The sequence below is a fragment of the Condylura cristata genome, unplaced genomic scaffold (assembly GCF_000260355.1).
Source record: "Condylura cristata isolate star-nosed mole 26May11 unplaced genomic scaffold, ConCri1.0 scaffold00033, whole genome shotgun sequence".
Taxonomy (NCBI): Eukaryota; Metazoa; Chordata; class Mammalia; order Eulipotyphla; family Talpidae; genus Condylura; species Condylura cristata.
Genome location: NW_004567134.1, coordinates 2,438,262 through 2,451,706, shown reverse-complemented (window position 1 = coordinate 2,451,706; position 13,445 = coordinate 2,438,262). Strand labels below are relative to the sequence as shown.

General features: G+C 41.0%; 1 protein-coding gene across 3 annotated transcripts in view; it reads left to right on the top strand.

Annotated features, from left to right (window-relative positions):
* The window catches only part of LRRC3B (leucine rich repeat containing 3B), a 70,991-nt gene extending 58,008 nt beyond the window's left edge, over positions 1-12,983 (top strand). For 2 of the 3 annotated variants that reach the window (XM_012732220.1, XM_012732219.1), the window contains one exon: positions 11,718-12,980. In XM_012732220.1, coding sequence (XP_012587674.1) covers positions 11,881-12,660 — 780 coding nt within the window. In that variant the 5' untranslated portion in view covers positions 11,718-11,880 and the 3' untranslated portion in view covers positions 12,661-12,980. Of the gene's footprint in view, positions 1-11,717 lie in introns of all 3 variants that reach the window. The other variant, XM_004692271.2, reaches the window with a different exon arrangement.
* Positions 12,984-13,445: the final 462 nt, after the last annotated feature.

Genomic DNA, 13,445 nt, shown 5'->3' with positions numbered 1-13,445 from the left:
TGTCTGTCTTTCCTCTGCTTGGCTTTCTTGTCGCTGCCTGGACCATTTCTTACCTATTTCACCTATTTTATCGGACTGGTTGGTTCACTGAGATAGAGTGAAGGCCAAATTGAACAATACCCTCTCAGGTTTATCTCAACTGGCTTATTATGTCTGAGCAAGCAGATAAGGGAAGTCTACAGTCTTCCTGCATCATGATGACAATTAAATGAGTTTGGAAAGTTTTATTTGGTTTGTTGTTGACAGAAGCTAAATCCCTGGGTAGCTGTTAATTTTTCCGGGTGATTCCCAGAGGAAACTCAAGCCAACTCAGGGCCACACATTTCCCTGTGGAACTTAGTGAACTGTGGCGTGTGGAAAAGACAAGCCATAAAGCTCAGTTTCTAATTTCTTTGTGTGTGTGTGCAGTTTCCCTATTTTGAAAGGAAGTTTATATATTTGCCCAATGTTTCAGTAAGAAGGTAAAAGATTCAAGTAACAAACAGGAAGAGGCAATTGTAGATTGCCCAACCCACTGATGTAGAAGGGCTGCCTCATTGACCCACTGGCATACTCAGGAAAATAGGAGATATCTGATGAGCCTCCTGTTAGAATTGAATCATCATCGAGAATATCCTAGCAAGTTCTTTAGCTCTTCTTTGCAAGAACTTCCTTGTTCAGTGGTTTGGTGGGTTTTAATATTCTGTCTTCTGCTTTAAGGGGAATTGCAGGGTTTGGAAAACTATATACCATAGGGTAAAGTGAGCATATGGGGGGGACACAGGATGGGGAGTAATGGAAGCTGCTTTTGTCAGTAATCTACCATAACACATAAAATAGGTATTATCATGCCCATCTTACAGATGAGAAAATCAAGCCCCAGTGCTCAGTAATATACCTTAACAATGATAAAATTAATAAATATTGAATTATTGACATTGATCAATAGTTAGTAAGTAGTTGATAGTAATTAATAAATAGTTATACAAACGTAAATATTTCTGACTTCAAAATCCTTTGTTTTAAATAACAGTATAGGGGGGTTTTCAAGGCCTGTAAGGATCATGTTATTAAGTGATTTCAAAAATTAAAGTGATGTCTAAGGATGAGGAAGAAAATTCAAGCAATAATAACCCATTCATTTTCATTTACTTATAGGCATGGGCAATTTTATCAAGGGAATTTTTTTAATTAAACAGAATGACTCGGTGATAACTATACATTATTAATTTTTTTCATCTCTGCCTTTAGAAGGCCTTAATGTTGGGTGTTTCTCTAGTAATATTACATAGCCTGACAGGGACCACCTACAAATGGAACTGGCTTTGATTTCATTTTTGCACAGAAATGGAACCTGGTTTAAGCTGTTTGACCTGGTTTCAGACAATTTGAAACAGTTTCAACCAGTGGGAACCAGTTTTAGCCACCAGTTACAGTCATTTTGAACTGAATTCAACCAGTTGGAACCGGTGTCATACAGTCATAACAGGTTTCAACAAATTTCAGCCAGTTGGACTGGTCTGAACCGGTTTCTGCCAGTTTGAACCAGTGAGAACCGGTTACAGCCAGTTTGAACTGTTTTCAGAATGTTGAGCCTTTAAAATCATTGTCTCTTGCATGCAATTCCAAGTCGTTTTGGTTTCAGTTTTTGAAGAAGTCAGAACTGGATTCCATGGTTTTCTCAGTTTCTGTTGGTTTGAACTGTTACCTTGCTGTAAAATTTCAGAACCGTTAACAGGCTGATTGATATACTTTGTACCTCTCAAAGAGAGTGTTTCTCAGACTTGTAGCTACAAAATGTTCATTCACAGTTTATTATGATGAAGGTCATGACAATTTAGAACCTTGAAAAAGAAGCAAAATCGTCACCCTTGCTAACTAAAATGGCACTGCTTCTCTGCTGTATACAATGGTGCCTCCACATTTAGTGTTATCCCAGATAATCCAAGATCTGTCACTTAATGGAAGCAGGAGTTTGAATATAGTTTCTGACTGGTTTTAGAACTCAGCCTTCTGCTTTTCCCATCAAGTCAGTAGATAAGGTTATGCAGGATAAGTTTATAAAAAAAACGGTTAACAGTCACTCATCCTATTCAGAAATGCATGTGAGTTCCGCATAAGTTAGGATGTACTAAAAGCAGCTTTTGAGTTGCTTCTGGATCTTAGTGGTTCTTTGGGAGCCTGAATTTACAAGGATTATGTGTTAAGAGTTTGCAAATCTTTCACTGTTCTACATGCCATAGGCATTTGCTGAGAAGTAATAATAGAGAAACAGAAAGAAACTGAAATGGATGGCTTCCCCTTCAGTCTCCGTTTAAATTTGCAGCAAGTGTTAGCAGAGACAAAGTCTTATCTTTATTCTGTGTTTAATACTCACAGAGAGAGTCCTTGGATTAAAGAGAAAGAGTTTTTGTTTGTTTGCTAGGTTTTTTTGCTTTCCCAACGGGTTCATGGGTGGGAAGAACTTACATCCTCCCTAGAAATCTATGGGCATTAGATCAAGTAGGAAGGACGCAATGTGTTCATAAGAGTTTTGGGCTTTATTTTCCCATCAGATTAAAGGTTTGCTTAAAGATTTTGTGAAATAGATTTTGGGAGAGGAAAAGCAGAGACTGAACTGATAGATCTGGAACAAATGGATTTCATGTCATTTTGACAAAAGTTTTGTATATGGATGGCCTTAAAAAGATTGTTATAGGAAAAAAAATTTTTTTCTTCCCCTTATTGACTCCCCTAGACTTTATCAAAAGCTATCAACAGAGAGTTGGCTTGGAAATTGAAACTTTGCACCTGTCATTCTGACTCCCTGTGTCAAGAAGTGTCCAGTAAAAGATACAGAAAACAATGGTATTGAGCAGGACCTCTGTGGGCCATTGGGGCCCAGGTTCTGGCCTTCTGCTAACTTGGTTTTGAGACTTTGAGGAACTGCACACAGTAAGTTCCTTTACTGCTTATATAGATCTAGTGATGTCTATCACATGTATCTGGGCATTTAGAGATAATTAAATAACAGAACATTCATGGACTTGTCCCCACCCCCAAAATCTAAAAAAGTTTGCAAATGTAAGGCAGATGTATAACTTTAAAGCTTTTGGTTGAGAAACACACACCCCCATCCCCCCAATCTAGTCCCCCTGACTCTGTTAGTGGTGCTGTTCCAGATGGCCATTTCCCCATATCTAAGCATGTGGCTTCAGTTAATTGTTGCAGGGTTTCTCCGGCTGCCCTCCCTAGGAATCCTGGAGCAGTGAGACAGGACGCAATCTATGCCCAGAGGCCATAACTGAACCATAGGAAATAATTTCCTGCCCCTGGTCTGACAACTTGTGAGCTCACACTGGCTAACAGAGAAACTTTACCCAATTCCACCACCAGACAGTGAGTTAGCCTGGTTCTTATCTATGGTATTCTGTCTCCCACAGGTCATGTGGCAAATCTTTCCTCTTGGGAGGAGTCACTTCTCAAAGATCATTTTAACCTCGAAGGGGGGAAAGATGGGGAACTCACAGAACACGAGCTAGTCAGACTTTTCATGGCAAGTGGGCTTCTCGCTCTGGAGTTTATTATCCACTTAATTGAGGACCTGGTAGAAATTCCAGTTTTATTAGCTATAAGTTGAATGAGTTTATCGCTGAATATAAATACCTGGCATGTAATAAATGCCAACTAACTAATAACTTTTGTGGTGAAATGAGAATGAATCTCAATTCATTTCAATAAATATTTATTAAATTCTTAGTGTGGCAGATGGAAGAATATGAAAATGGATAAACACTGTAAGTTTATGGTCTGGTAGTAAAGATACACAGATGTCTTTGATTTGAAGGGAAAAAAAGGTAAATATGTTAAAGAAAGTCTAGGATCACAGAGAAGAAAGGTTTGGAGGTTTGGGGGACGCCCCGAATCAAAGTAATTCTGGATATACCAGCAGATTACACTCCTTGTAAATATAAAGATCTTCAATCTTGCCACTATCTGCCTGCCTCAGCTAAATGATGGTGGCTGCTGTTATTAATGAGCCACCAAAATGACTCATGGGCCAGACTTCAGAGTGTGATTTGAAACCAGAAAAACGATTCTAACCTGTAAAGGTCTTCAGCTGAGGTGGTTTCTGAGAAATATCCTACTTATGGGACGAAGTGCTATTTATTGTTGATTTTCTAATCATTGATCTGTGTGTACTGAGCTCTGTCTAAGTAAGTTTAGACAGAGCTGTTTGTTTCTGTCTAAGGAAGTGCAATGGAGATAAGGCTGTGAAAGACCGGAGAGGAGACATTTGGTCTCTTTTAGAAAAAGCTACCATGACTTTGAAAGGAAAGAGTCCATTGGAGTGTAGTACAAAAGAGAGCATCAAGAAGAACGTACAGGAAAAGTTGTCAAGAAATCAGGTTGGAAGGAAAGCTCGTTTCGGTGAAGGAAGGTGGTTGAGTGGGGCAGAAAGGTGAAAATTATTTTCAGTTATGTCCTGTTTGCAAACCTGGTGCAATCTTCTGATGATTGGTGATTATGAATGAAATGGTAGAACTAAATTGATGATAGGTCTCAGTGCTGAAGATGTGAATTAAGGAGCTGTATCTACAAACATGATCTCTAAGAGCCCCAGTGGAGGACATTACTTGGACAGTTCATTCATCTGAATTATTCAGGTTCTAACTCTCTTCCCCTTTTTTTTACTTAGGAATTACATAGATCCATGACTCATGCAACCCAGGTGGTGCAGAGGGTTAAAGCAAAGCACTAAGAAGCTAAAGCCACTTCCGCATGAGTTCGATGCCTGCCCTGGAGGTGATCCACGTGGCACTGCAGACCTCTCCTGACCTGCCTGCTGCTCCCCTAGCCTGTACTTTATCAGTTGGCCTGTTCTGCTCCCCACTCTGTCTCTGGTGAATCCTTTCACCACCCCTGTACCTCTGGCCTGTACCCCAGTTCCGTATGCATAAATAAATAAATATTTTTTTAAAGATTTATTTATTTATTCGTACAGAACTGGGGTACAGGCCAGAGATGCAGAGGGTGAGCGGATTCACCAGAGACAGAGTGGGGAGCAGAACAGGCAGATCTACGAAGTACACTGCTGAGGGGAGCAGCGGGCGGGTCAGGAGAGGTCTGCCACGCCATGTGGTCACCTCCGGGGCAGGCGGGAGTCGAACTCATGCAGAAGTGGCTTTAGCTTCTTAGTGCAGTGCTTTAACCCGCTGCGCCACCAGGGAGGGCCATAAATATTTTTTTTTAAAAAAAAGGGTAAGGGACCCATTAGTATGTGGGTAATGGGATGGTGGGTGTGAGGTGGTGATGTGTGTCTCAGGAGATACGAATTTATTTTCCTAAACCATGAGCAGTGTTATAAATCAATGTTACCTCAATAGTTAAAAACAAATCAGTACATCATTTATATAATGGATTACAAATTTAATTTTTGAAATTATCAAATACAGGCTTTAGTGTTTGTGGAAATAAAGAAAACCTCTCAAATGAAAAAAAAAAAACAAAAAACAAAAAACAAAAAAACAAAGGCTACCTATTCTGCACTTAAGGGATTCAGCCACCACGCTGGCAGTTGGCAGGAACTCAGATGCAGGCAGAGGGAGCCTAAGCCTGGAAAAAAACATGATTCAGATATGCCCTGATTGGAGATGTTCAGCAAGAGGAAGCTGAAGGCAGGCTAACTGTGTGGCATCTTCTGTGATTGCTTCTGGGAGCAGACTTGGCTTTCTTTGCTTGGTCCCAAGTTAGGAGCAGGGACAAGAATTAGGGAAGTGGGCAGTTATAGGTCCAGACTTGCTTGATTTGGGTTGATTGCTGCAGAGACAATGGCTTGGCTTCCCGGGCTGGTTCCTGCAGGCTGTGAATTAGAGTTCCATTTTTGTACGTGGTCTCGCCACTGTCCCTGGGTACATTCAGTTCTGTTTTCCTTCTCCTTCTTCTTGCCTTCTTAACCACCACTGTCTCTTTTCACGTATTCAAAAGTTGCTTTAGTGGCATTAAATTTAGATTATTTTTTTCAACTAATCCTCAGTCCTTTTATATTGTCTTTAAAATCTTTACTGCTCTTTACTGCCTTTTTTTTTTTAAGATTTATTTATTTATTTATACAGAACTGGGGCACAGGCCAGAGATGCGGAGGGTGAGAGGATTCACCAGGGGCAGAGTGGGGAGCAGAACAGGCAGATGGACGAAGTACACTGCTGAGGGGAGCAGCGGGCGGGTCAAGAGAGGTCTGCCGCGCCATGTGGTCACCTCCGGGCAGGCGGGGATCGAACTCATGCGGAAGTGGCTTAAGCCTCTTAGTGCTGTGCTTTAACCCGCTGCGCCACCAGGGAGGACCCAATCTTTATTGCTTTTTAAGAAAAATCTTTACATACTTTAAGTAGTTAAGATCATACAGAAAAGCACTAAATAAAAGTACAAATTTTCTTTTCTCCTTGCCCAGGCCCTGAGATCCCCTTCTCATTTCTCCTGCATTCTTTCATAAATGATCTATGTATAGCTATATTGCATATGTACCTCCTCTTTTTATAAAAGATACTCACATTTAAAATTTGTAAATTTGATAGTGGGAAAAGCACTAGAATTTTGGTGACGGGTGGGGTGAGACATACATAACTACTTTCTGAGATTTATAGAGTACTACAAATCAATAGTAAATCAATAAAATTTGATTGAAAATAATACAATGAATAAAAATTCTACACAAATAGGCTACTTTACGAACCCTTTGTTCCAGGATGCTTTGGGGGGTCATCTTTGGAGATCTGTATGCTAATACAAGTCAGTGTAACATCTTCTTAAATTTTTAAATGTTGATAGTTTCCTAATTAACCCTTACAAAATCAGTGCCCCAGTGTATCATCTTATGCTTGAGAGTGCTTTGTTCTTCACATTTTCGTTGACACAAGATATTCTTCCTAATTTTAACCAAGATGATAGGTACTTTAACTGGAATTTATTTTGCTGTCAGTAAGATATACTAAGATCAAGAGTCTTTTCATGTGATTTATTAGTCATTTGTATATATTGTTTTTCTATCCATATTTCTATTGAATCTGTTTCTTAATCCTTTGTAAGAACTTCTACATGTTGAAGAAATCAGACTTTTGTTTTCTCATCTGTCCTGTTACTTTATGGATGGCTTGCCATTTTGTTAGCCAGAACTTTCCATTTTAAGTACTTAGATTTGTAAGTTTTTTTTTTTATTTTGAATTTTGTGTCCTGAATTGAAGGGTCTTCCTGTTTTACTTTTTTGCTTTATAATCAAATCCTTCTGTTTGGTTGCAGAGTTGCATGGAGTGTAATTGGAAAAAATTGGTAGGTCTGGTATTTCTTCCTGAATCGGTGCACTCAGTTATCTCAGAAGAGTTAATGACAGCTTTTGGGTTAGAAGCCCTGAGTGTCCCTGAGTATCCTCTAATGATGAGAAGAAAGAAGCAGGAAGCAAGACAGATTTGTTAATCAGTCACTGAAAGAACTGTCTTCTCAGGCAATCTGCTAAGTATACTTTGTTTTTCTTCTAGAAACAGAATTTGATGGCTACTGCCAAATCCCAGAATGAATTACAGCCGCTCAGAGCCCTGTGACAGGAGGCTGAGTAAGGCATGGGTCTAGGGGGAGGGGACCCCCTGTGGACACACAGCTCATACCTGAGGACCACATCTAGAGATACAGCAGTTTACCGAATGAGGGGGAATGAGGGGATGAAGAAAGGGAACCCTCTAGGGACCTGAGTTGCAGAGGGTGAGTTCGGAGGTAGTGTTGAGTGTGACCAGATATGGGCAGTAACACAACAGCTACCTGTGTGACCAGATATGGGCAATAACAATGACCGGAACTGGGCCTCGCATCCAGGTGTACAGCGACACCTCAGCTTTCTAGAATCTGAACCTAAAGCCGCTACATGAGACACTTTTCCCTACAGCACTCGCAGTAGCTGCGGATCCCACCCTTGGGAGCTCGTCTCTCTCAGCTGCTGCCCGGGAGCAATAAACTCTACTTGCTCAGCCTTTTCTGCCACCCTTCTTCCTTGTGCAGGTCACAGAAATCAGGACAAAACAGGTAGAAAAGAGCCTGTTTGCTTTGACCTGTCCCTTGGTGGGTTTTGTCCCTTATCAGAGGGCCAGTCAGCAATGACTGGGGCTGTTGTTTCCATTACCAGTGAGACCCCAGCTTCTTATATTCTACCTACTCATTCTGAAGTTAGTCAGACGGCACCTTTCTCCCAGCAGCATAGATTATTTGCTCCACTGGGTTTGTGGGTAGACAGGAAGAGGACCAAGAGGGAGTTTGGGGGTTCCAGGCTCCTCTTTATCTTCTTTATCTGCTGGATATGTCACAAAGCGGCCACTTTGTTTTTTTGCTAAGACACACCTCCCCTTGTTTTCTTTTTCCCTGAGCTACACTGTTGAGCTGTCCAATGAAGATGGTAATCCCTCTGGAAAATAGCAATTCACCATAATAGAGTGGAGCGGCAGCTCTTCCATCCTTCCTATTGAAGATGACTTTGACTTGATAGTTTGGTCCTATCTGCCACTTGGATACCCAAGAGCTCGGCTCTCTATAATCTGCATCTTTAGTTATTTTGGCCTGGCTGGGGGTGGGAGACATTAAAGATGAGTCATAATAACCCAGCAATCTAACCTTCCTCAGAAGTTTTTATTCCTCTTTCATCAAACAGTATAAAGAAAAAAACGCAATAGGTAGGATCCAATCTCTTGGAAAGCAAGAGATAGTCTGTATACCTAACAGGCATTCTGACCGGTGTGGGGGTGGGAGGCTTGCAGCGTGGGGGAATTCCATCTCAAAAACAATTGTACTTTAAGGTTGAAAACTCAAGATGTGTTCTGATGATTTCTTGTCTGTGACCATGATCATTGAACTGCACATTCTATGGAAGCCATGAGTAAGTTTACAGAAACCTACTGAGAAAAAGTTCCACTCTTTCTTTCTCAACTGTGAGCTTGCACTAAATGAGTTTTCCAAAGACTACTGTTTGGATAGTAAAACCAACAGTTATCTGATGAGCCTATGTTTATATTAAAAATAATAATAACGGGCCCTCCCTGGTGGTGCAGCGGGTAAATGCAGCACTAAGAAGCTAAAGCCACTTCAGCACTAGTTCAATCCCTGGCCCCGGAGGTGACCCACATGGTGTGGCAGACCTCTCCTGACCCGCCCGCTGCTCCCCTCAGCAATGTACTTCGTCAATCTGCCTGTTCTGCTCCCAGCTCTGTCTCCAGTGAAGCTTCTCACCAACCCTCACCCCTGGCCTGTACCCCAGTTCTGTATGCATAAATAAATAAATCTTTAAAAATAATAATAATAATAACTACCATGGGGGTGGAGTGATGTGGTTAGGCCCCTGAATACTTCATTGTTTCATTCATATAATAGGTATTCATTTAGTCCTTTCACTAAATGTCTCTCACTATGTTTGGAGCTGGGAATGTGTCTGGAATAGTCATCTTAACTATAGATAACAAGTATTGAGCCCTTCCTGCCTATTAGATGCTGTGCTAAATGCTTTCTATGGATTAATTTATATAATCTTAGTTAAGTCTCAAATCAACCTTGTGTTCAGGTACATTTATCATCTTTATCCAAGGGTAAGGGAAGTGAGGTTTAGAAAGGCAAAATAATTTGCCCAGGAGAAGACAAGTAATAACGATCCAAGTTGGGATACAACTACAATTCTACTTTCAATGCTTTACTGTTGCCTCTATGTAAGGAAGAAAGTGAGCCCCTGCCTTCATGGTGCTTATAGTCTACATTAGAGATCAGAGATAGAAGCTTTCTGAATCCAGAGAGGTGCGGCATGTCGTCCAGAGACTTCTCTCCTTCCATTGGGTGCTGGGCTGCTCACATTCCCAGTTGATGAAGCCTCTTGGAGATAGGGACTTCCCTTGTTTCTTTAACCACATCCAGTTCTTCCTGTTCCTCTGCCCTACTCATGTCCTCCTGGCATCTTTGCCTTGTCCTTCTGCTAGCCCCTTTGTCCTATCAGCAGCCTCCTTTCTACATCTGCTTATTACTTTTTCTCTCCCATCTAGACAATGACTTGAGTTCCCAATGCGATTTTGCAGGGATACAGGGAAGGGAGGGAAACTTCCACTGCAAATGAAATGAGCTGTTGATGAATGGCTTAGTAAGCTGAGGGGTCCTTCTTTGGCGTAGTCTGGCATTTAAGAGACTCGGGATTCCAAAAGCACATCCACTCCGTTTTGCTGCTGCTAATCTCATTTTTTCCATGATTAACAACCCAGTTCATTATGTTTTCAGCTCACATTAATCTTCTCTTCTTTAAGTTTGGTAACATTTGGAGTCATTTCCCTCTGTATTTATCCATCTGGATCTTTAGTGAAGATAAGTTTGCATAGAAGTCATTTGTTGCTCACTGCTGTCAGAAGAATGATTGTTTTTCTTATTTCTCTCTCTCCACAATACAGAGAATCTCCTCAAAGGAGACCGCAGGGGGGTCTCAAGTTGGATTTTGTGCTGCAATATCGTAGCATCACAAACCACAATGCACAGTGCTCCCTGGATCCTGACTGTCCTCATGGAGCAGATGGAGTTGAGAGAGAGCTGGCAGGGGGGCGCAGGGAGGGGCTGGTGAAAGAGTTGTGAGATGAATGAGTCAGTGTGAAGTGCTTGGCTTGAGCCCCAACTTTACCACCTACAAGCTATTTGACCTTGGGCAAGTCACATAATCTCCGAGATCTATTTGCCTCTTCTGTGAACTAGGTAGGCCCAAAGATGCCTTTCCTCTATATGAGAGCATAGTTTTGAGGGTTAAACTTGTTTATCAGTTAGCTTATATGTAACCTTGTTCTAGCGCATTAATTTTTGCAATTCAGTTGTCCCTTCTAATACTATCACTAATTATACATATGTGTAAATATACTTACATATACTTACATATAATACATGAATATAATATATATTATGCATATGTAATACAACATCTATTGTACATATGTGTGAAATTATTTATTTTTCATGTATATGATAGAAAAATAGACTGTTGGGGAGGTTTTAGAGGCTAGTATTTCTTAATTCTCATCTTATAATTTAAAAAAGACCTAAAGGTCTGTTGGGGAGGGGATATATTGTTGAGAAAATCTTATGGAAATTCAATTAAAGGGGATCTTCCAGGTATCCTGTAACCTCAGAAGGTCACAAGGATGTCATAAGTCTTTTGGAGATTCTCAACTGTAAGTCCTTAACAACATTTTATTGTGAAGGTTGGAATGGATTCATTCATTTCGTCATTGGATGGTTCTGTAGAGAAAATGTTCCAAGTTGGATATCCATTCAAAGTCACGGCATATATTCAGTCATTAACCATGAAAGATCAGTATTATTGCTCATTGCTGCCTCAAGTAGAGTTTATGTCGCATTGAATAATAATAAGGGACAGTGTTGTGATTAAATTTTCCAGTTGAAGAATTAAGAGGGGTTAGGATGTGAAAAGTACTAAGAGAAATCTGAACTCTGCTCTAATTCTGCACACTGAAAACCAGGTAATATAATTCAGAAATGTTCTTATTTATTGACCATCTTCTCCCCAGCACTTGGGATGTAAACTGGAGACTCCCATTACATAGGTAATTCCCACTGGGGTTGATGGAAATTACCTGCATAACCAACTCTCCTGCCCCCACAGAATGCCAGACGCCTGAGAGCACTTTTAATTGCAACATACCTTTCTTTGCAAAAGAGCTAATTGCATCTGCTTGCCTTTCCTTTAGGTATCCAAGCAAGGACTGGAACAATGAAGCCACACGCGTGTTAGTCACAACCTTTTGAACCTCTTCAGAAGGAAACCAACAGTGTAGACAAGGCTGGACCCTTCGCGCGCTTGCTTGTTGGAGTATATGAGGAATGGACCTGTGATTATGCTGACATTCCAGCATGAATCTGGTAGACCTGTGGTTGACCCGTTCCCTCTCCATGTGTCTCCTCCTACAGAGCTTCGTTCTGATGATACTGTGCTTTCACTCTGCCAGTATGTGTCCCAAGGGCTGTCTTTGTTCCTCTTCTGGGGGGTTAAATGTTACCTGTAGCAATGCAAATCTCAAGGAAATACCTAGAGATCTTCCCCCTGAAACAGTTTTATTGTATCTGGACTCCAATCAGATCACATCTATCCCCAATGAGATTTTTAAGGACCTCCATCAACTGAGAGTTCTCAACCTGTCCAAAAACGGCATTGAGTTCATAGATGAGCATGCTTTCAAGGGAGTAGCTGAAACTTTGCAGACTCTGGACTTGTCTGACAACCGCATTCAAAGTGTGCACAAAAATGCCTTCAATAACCTGAAGGCCAGGGCCAGGATCGCCAACAACCCCTGGCACTGTGACTGTACTCTCCAGCAAGTTCTGAGGAGCATGGCCTCTAACCACGACACAGCTCACAATGTGATTTGTAAGACATCGGTTTTGGACGAGCACGCCGGGAGACCATTTCTCAATGCTGCCAATGATGCTGACCTTTGTAACCTCCCTAAAAAAACTACTGATTACGCCATGCTGGTCACCATGTTTGGCTGGTTCACCATGGTGATCTCCTACGTGGTGTATTATGTCAGGCAAAATCAGGAGGATGCGCGGAGACACCTTGAATACTTGAAATCCCTGCCAAGCAGGCAAAAGAAAGCAGATGAACCCGACGACATTAGCACTGTGGTATAAGGTCCAGGCTGACTGACGCTGAGAACAAAATATGTTTTGCTATTTGCTGTAGAATAAGTGGTTTACTTCTCCCACCCATTGTAAACATTTAAAACTTTGTATCGAAACTTCTTTTGAATCATGCCACTGTCAAACTTTTAACAAAGGTGACAACATAACAAATACTTTTAGTTTAGGTGATCCACCCTTGAATTGTACCCCCGGTGGTATATTCCTGAGTAAGCTACTATCTGAATATTAGTTAGATCCATCTCACTATTTAATAATGAAATTTATTTTTTTAATTTAAAATCAAATAAAAGCTTAACTTTGAACCATGGAAACCAGAGTGACTTATTGGTCAAGGAAACAATCTAGTCTTTCTATATGGTTGGGAGAAAACCAGACAACTCTCGTGAACCTAGAGAATTACCATCTTCAGATAACTGTGAAGCTTTATTGTCCATGGGGGGACATGGCCGATTTAACTGGCCAAGTAAAGGATCTGTCAGATGCTTAGATAGGGAACCCTGGCAAACCCGAGTGATGACACACAGAGAGGTGTTCTTGCAGAGACTGATGTGGGGATGTCGTAGGTGTTTGCTATCAGGTGTAGCTAAACACACTTCTACTCTGTCTTAAATGTAATTGAAAAGAAAAGATGGCATATGTTCTGTGCTCAGGATTATCATCTGGTGGACAGGAATATGTGACAAATAAAGAAATAGCAACGCTAGAAATGAAGGTCCTAATATTTAAAGAGCATCAACTCAGCAGCACAGCACAAGCCATCTTTATGCTAATCC